General features: G+C 41.0%; 1 protein-coding gene across 1 annotated transcript in view; it reads left to right on the top strand.

Annotated features, from left to right (window-relative positions):
- vipr1b (vasoactive intestinal peptide receptor 1b) overlaps positions 1-5,548 on the top strand; it is a 37,463-nt gene extending 31,915 nt beyond the window's left edge. Inside the window, 4 exon segments of the mRNA XM_034148232.1 lie at positions 628-719; positions 1,257-1,386; positions 2,595-2,636; positions 5,159-5,548. Coding sequence (XP_034004123.1) covers positions 628-719; positions 1,257-1,386; positions 2,595-2,636; positions 5,159-5,350 — 456 coding nt within the window. The 3' untranslated portion in view covers positions 5,351-5,548.
- The last annotated feature ends 1,376 nt before the right edge of the window (positions 5,549-6,924 follow it).

Below are 6,924 nucleotides of genomic sequence, written 5' to 3'. Positions count from 1 at the left end.
TCTGACTTTTCTACATCCAACTCACAGGTTTATCATTACTTTGAGAACAAAGATTATTAATGTACCCCTTTTTAGAAGTGAAGATATGGTCATTTATTCTGGGCATGTCATTTTCGAGCCTGAGGCCTGAAAAACAGGCTCAGGGCTTAAAGGTGGGGTAGGTAAGTTTGAGAAACCGGCTCGAGATACACTTTTTGTTATATTCCATGGAATGCTCTTAACATCCCGATAGCAATGAATATCTTAAGTGCTTTGACAAAAAATCCATAAAAAAACGTCGTCTGTGGAAGCCGTAGTACTGTAAAAAGCACGGCCCGGCTAAAATGATTGGATGGCCTACCTGCCTGTCAGCCTTCCATCTGTGCACAAACTTATCTCGTGCCCTCATTGGTCATGTGCGCGTTCGTGTGTGTTGGAGGAGGGGCTCTGTAAGGAAGTGGCAGATTTTTTCCGGCTGTGTATTTTCAAATTCTAGCGCACTCGAGCTGGTTTCTCCGAAATTACCTACCCTACCTTTAACTGGTTAATTTGACCATGAGTAAATGTTCTCATTATCTCATATTGATGATTGATATTTTCAGCACTAAACACATTGTAAAATACTCCCTTGTCCTAATATCTCCACAGATGAACTTTATTCTATTCATCTGCATCATACGAATACTTCGCCAGAAAATCAACTGTCCTGATATTGGAAGAAACGAGTCCAACCAGTACTCGTGAGTATCATTTATCATCTTTTTAAATGCTGGTAATGTGTATTATTCATTAGCTCGGATAAAAGGAAATTTTCCTAACCCCTAGGAGAGTTTTGTGGAAAATCTACCCACAGGTTTCAGAGGTCAGTTTGGAAAGTTAGCAGCATTTAATCCTTTAATAAAAAAACTTGTTTACGCCCAGAGCAATGCAGGGATGACCAATCCTTTTTGACATCAGAAAGGAAATTCACCGCCAGCCTTAGCATGCGGTATTCAGCATGATATCCCCCCCCCCCCCTGCAGCTGCTTTGCACAGAGATATAGAGCCGTGTGTTTAAATGTTTTATCCTGTGATGGAGAGCATGTCAAAAGCCGGCCATAATGCATGAGCTATTTTCCCACTGAGACTTTTAATGGTGTTTTTCCCCAGCTCAGGTCCTCAGAGCTGAATGTACAATGAAAAGTACTCGGGAGTTGAATTTCATTATTGGCATATTGGGATTGGAAATTGGCTCCACCAGAGGGAGAAATGTATAATTTGTTGCTTTGTCATTTCAGGAGGCTGGCGAAATCTACGCTGCTCCTGATTCCTCTGTTTGGGATCAACTTCATCGTGTTTGCATTCATCCCTGAGCAAGTGAAGACCGAGTTGAGGCTGGTTTTCGACTTGATTCTGGGGTCATTTCAGGTATATCGACTATTTTAGGAAGAATAAATGATAAAAAAAAATCTCATTATATATTGAGACATTTGTATTTGAAGCTTTCTTGAAGGTCATCCAACAGTGAAACACATTTGTCTTGAATTTCTAAAAGTAAAGTAATGAATTGGCTCGCTGGCAACCGAGACCTGCAAATGTTTTGATTAAAAAAAAAAACAAAAAAAAAACGTGGCAGGTCTCCAGGCTTCAGTGGCTGCGTTACCGTATTACACCCCCGATGTTATTTCAGTTCATCACTTAATGAGGAATGATGGAGAAGCAGCCAGACAGCTCCGAAACCAAGGACACATTTCCAGAACTTCCTCCCATCCCTCTAACTCATTAAACAAACCACTCTTCAATATGCATTTGTGTCTATTTATAGGACTAATACAGGCTGCAAGTAGGAAATAGATAGATAGATAGATAGATAGATAGATAGATAGATAGATAGATAGATAGATAGATAGATATATAGGTAGATAGATAGATAGATAGGTAGATAGATAGATAGATAGGTAGGTAGGTAGGTAGGTAGGTAGATAGATAGATAGGTAGATAGATAGGTAGGTAGGTAGATAGATAGATAGATAGATAGATAGATAGATAGATAGATAGATAGGTAGATAGGTAGATAGACGGATAGATAGGTAGATAGATAGATAGATAGATAGATAGATAGATAGATAGATAGGTAGATAGGTAGATAGACGGATAGATAGGTAGATAGATAGATAGATAGATAGATAGATAGATAGATAGATAGGTAGATAGGTAGATAGACGGATAGATAGGTAGATAGATAGATAGATAGATAGATAGATAGATAGATAGATAGGTAGATAGATAGATAGATAGATAGGTAGGTAGATAGATAGATAGGTAGATAGATAGGTAGGTAGATAGATAGATAGATAGATAGGTAGATAGGTAGATAGACGGATAGATAGATAGATAGATAGATAGATAGATAGATAGATAGATAGATAGATAGGTAGATAGATAGATAGATAGATAGATAGACGGATAGACAGGTAGATAGACATACAGACAGACAGACAGACAGACAGACAGATACCGCATTGCCAAAGCTTTGTACAATTACGACATCTATACATAAACATGCAAGCAAGTATACCATGTTTTTCTGCACAAGGAAAAGGCACTCTCTTATCTGTGTGTTTCTGTCCATCTAGGGCTTTGTGGTGGCTGTTCTTTACTGCTTCCTGAACGGAGAGGTCAGTACCCCCCCCCCCCTTGAAGCGATGTAAACACTGTTTTTATAAACACACTTCCATGCAGAGATAGCCCACAGTGTTGATTCTCAGAAAAGGTAGTTCATCTTTGGCTCTATCTGCAGCTCAGCATTCACACACAGCCTGAGAGAGTCTGAGTCACCGGACCGCTCGCAGCATATTTTCTGCACTCTGCAGGGTAGAAGGCACAGCGTTTTTGTTGGCAGGGAGCGACTCTGCGATGTCCTCTGAGTTAGTTATGTCCCCACGGCGGGGCCAGATTGGAAGGCTTGACTCTATGCCGTCTGAATTTTAATTTTTCAATTCACAGGTGTCCTTTGTTAACTGTGAAGCCTTGGCGATGTGCAAATTACTGCAGCATTCTGCGTTGTATACAGTTGTGGTGTTATTGCTCCTTAGTTGTACCGTATTGAGTCACAACAAGAAATGTGCGTTCGATAAAGACGGAAATTACAGTCGTTTTTTCTAGCAAGAACATTAAAATAAGACTGTGGAAAAATCACATAAAGCCCAAGAAGCGTATATATTCGTCAAAGGTACACTCAGTTTCTCTTCTATTAGGTACACCTGACCCCATTGCCCCCCGTGTGTTTGTGAGAGATATCTTGAAAGCGCAGTAATTGTCATTTAGACCCAAAGTTTCTGTCCTTACTAGCAAATAAAGGGAAGACGTTTTGGGACATATACCCTGACATGAGCACGGATCTTGTGAATGCTATTTCGTTATTACCTGAAAACTGCCAAGTCATGGACAACTACTTCGCTGGTTATCAGGTGTGAGCAGGCAGCAGTTACCTAAAGAGTCTCTGAACATCTTGAAGGGCCGGCTGCAGAAAGCGTCCGGTGCTTAAGAGTCTGTAATCCATTTTACACCGCTGCCAATTTAAATCCCTGGAGACTGGGAGCAAAGACCGCAAGCTCCATATGGGAAGTGAGCAAACTGCCGACTGTCCGCACTAAGGCTAGACAAGCTGTTGAGTGCAGATCAACTTAAAGGAGGAATAGAAGTGGTTGACGTAAACTGCACGCTTATGAATTTGCTTCATCTTCATGAGAGTAGGATGCAAACTCAAGCCACAAAAGACAGGTTTTCCCTCAGCGATGGTTAAGAGCAGTCGGCTTCAGCTGCATGTCTGCCACTTTAGAGAATACTCCTGCAAAATGACAGCCTTAGAAAAGCTTCCATGTCCTTTGAGCTTGAAGCTTGAGTTTTGATGCGAGTAGCAGAGACCGATTGTTCTTGTGTGTGTTGATCGCAAAGACATCTACAGTATATCAAAAAGACTATTCCAATCCTGCAAAACACTAAGGCCAAAGAGGATGTCAACAGGGCAGAATAGAAAAGATTAAAAAAAACTTGACTCAACGTACGTGCCGCAAAATGGAATGAGAAATGTATTTAGTTTTAGCATCCTTAGCCAGGGCTTCCTCTACAAAGGGCAATGGGATTTCCCTGTTGGATTTATGTAAATTGCAGGACATAAGCTTTGTTGAGCCGGCCAGCTAACCAATCAGAGCAGACTGGGCTCTGGTTTCAGTCAGAGGGTGAAAAGAGGTGCTGCAGTACAGGCAGTTTGAGAAAAATAAAAAGCTTTTTGAACATTAAAGCATGGAGACATGTCCCAGTAGAGACACTACATACTGATATACACCTGAACATCAGCAGGAGAGGACTCTTTAAAGTAGAGACACTACATACTGATATACACCTGAACATCAGCAGGAGAGGACTCTTTAAAGTAGAGACACTACATACTGATATACACCTGAACATCAGCAGGAGAGGACTCTTTAAAGTAGAGACACTACATACTGATATACACTTGAACATCAGCAGGAGAGGACTCTTTAAAGTAGAGACACTACATACTGATATACACCTGAACATCAGCAGGAGAGGACTCTTTAAAGTAGAGACACTACATACTGATATACACCTGAACATCAGCAGGAGAGGACTCTTTAAAGTAGAGACACTACATACTGATATACACCTGAACATCAGCAGGAGGACTCTTTAAAGTAGAGACACTACATACTGATATACACCTGAACATCAGCAGGAGAGGACTCTTTAAAGTAGAGACACTACATACTGATATACACCTGAACATCAGCAGGAGAGGACTCTTTAAAGTAGAGACACTACATACTGATATACACCTGAACATCAGCAGGAGAGGACTCTTTAAAGTAGAGACACTACATACTGATATACACCTGAACATCAGCAGGAGAGGACTCTTTAAAGTAGAGACACTACATACTGATATACACCTGAACATCAGCAGGAGAGGACTCTTTAAAGTAGAGACACTACATACTGATATACACCTGAACATGAGCAGGAGAGGACTCTTTAAAGTAGAGACACTACATACTGATATACACCTGAACATCAGCAGGAGAGGACTCTTTAAAGTAGAGACACTACATACTGATATCAACCTGACAATGAGCAGAATATGTCCCCTTTAAAGTAATATTGTTCATATCCACTGTAGGTGCAAGCTGAGATCAAGAGGAAGTGGCGGAGGTGGCACCTGCAGAGATACATGGGCTCCGACACCAAATACCAACATCCGTCCATCGGCAGCAGCAACAACTTCAGCACCCAGATCACCATGATGACCCGCTGCAGCCCCAAAACACGGAGGACTTCTTCCTCCTGCAACGACGACCTGTCTTGCATATGACTCGCACAAAAAGTGAGAGAGACATTCATGCTGTACAACAAACTCTCGTGCCAAATATAGGACAGAAAAGGACGCAACCAAACACCCTAGTTAGCACATCTGCTAACGTGTTGCTTGAGTGTGACTTGGACAAAGTAAAGTGATAAGAAAACAGTGAGACAGCTTTTAATCTCCATGCTTCTTAAAAAAAAAGTGACACTTGGATGAGAACCATTCACGATTCATTGCACATGTACTGTACAGGGGAGTTAGTGAGTCATATCATTATGGATCATGGGTCAATCATTATCAAGTTCCCTGTGTGATGTGTCACATTTTAACGGGGTTAGGTTAGGGAATCCTAATGTGAACTGCACCAGCAGCCCTGCAATCTGATGTAATTAACACTGATTAAAAATCACTTAGCGGATTCCTGCGGCTCCAAATGAACAAGGCTGGAGCGAAGACACAGACGTTCAAAGAAAAGGAGCGAAGGTATTTCTTTCAACAGCAAATCTAATTATTTCTATTGTGGAGTGACATCAAAGGCAAAGAATAGCACCAGAAATGCATTATGAAGATGTGTTTGAATGTGAAAGGACTTGGATAAATAAATGCTGAACTGACTTCAGACCAGTGTGCTGCTGATTCCCAGCGATGGGTCTGGAGTATAAATGCCCTTCTCTGCACTATCACTCTCATGAGAGACTGATTTCCTTTCCATCAGTACAGCCCACCCTCTTATTTTGTGTGATTCTGATTCTGCCGATCGCTGACGAGTGCCTGGTTTCATTGTTTCTGAAGTGACACTTTCAATCCAATCTTCACCGGCTGTGAGCTGCTCCTGAGAGGAAACGCCTTGAAGCAAATAATCCTTTCAATGTTTACAGTTATAAATAGCATTGTACACACACATCTACAGTGTAAAGAATAACTCCACATCGTCGTGCCACACCGTTTGCATTGTTGCTACAATAAGTTGTTGTTTGATAAAGTCCACAGGAATTATCTTGCTTGTGTATGCAGCAGTCTGTGGCTAAATGCTTAGTATAACAGCTAAATAATTGCACCGCATTACACTTAAAAACAGACTTGTACAGAGAAGTGTCTGAGCAGTGCTTCGGTGATTTTGAATTCTCTTTTGACCCGTCTGGTTCTCCGAGGAGGAGTGTGTCCGACATGTCAGCAGAGTTTTGTTCAAAGCAAAGCAAGGTGACAGGGATGACTGGTGCTGTCACCTCGAGGCCATCATTGTGCTTTTCAGACCACAAGATCAGACGTGATGTGTTGTTTGCTGGTTACAAAAGATAAGAGTAATACTGCATGTTTGGAAATCTTCATAGTCCTCTGAGAGAGTGATATTTACCAAAATGGTTTAGTGCTTGTTGTCAGTCAATGTAATTGTGTGCCGACGTACCTCTCATATGGTGAATGTAGATATATGTACAAACAAAAGAAACAAGCCAAGTGATTTTAAATCAGTCAGGTGTTGCTAGATATTATCTTTTTAGTGTTTGGGTGACTTTGCATGGTTGTTTTGTATCAGTGAGATAATAATACAAAGTGGTTTTGAAATAACAACCATTTAAATGTTC

The sequence above is a fragment of the Trematomus bernacchii genome, unplaced genomic scaffold (assembly GCF_902827165.1).
Source record: "Trematomus bernacchii unplaced genomic scaffold, fTreBer1.1, whole genome shotgun sequence".
Lineage (NCBI taxonomy): Eukaryota > Metazoa > Chordata > Actinopteri > Perciformes > Nototheniidae > Trematomus > Trematomus bernacchii.
This window is presented reverse-complemented; position numbering and strand designations above follow the sequence as displayed.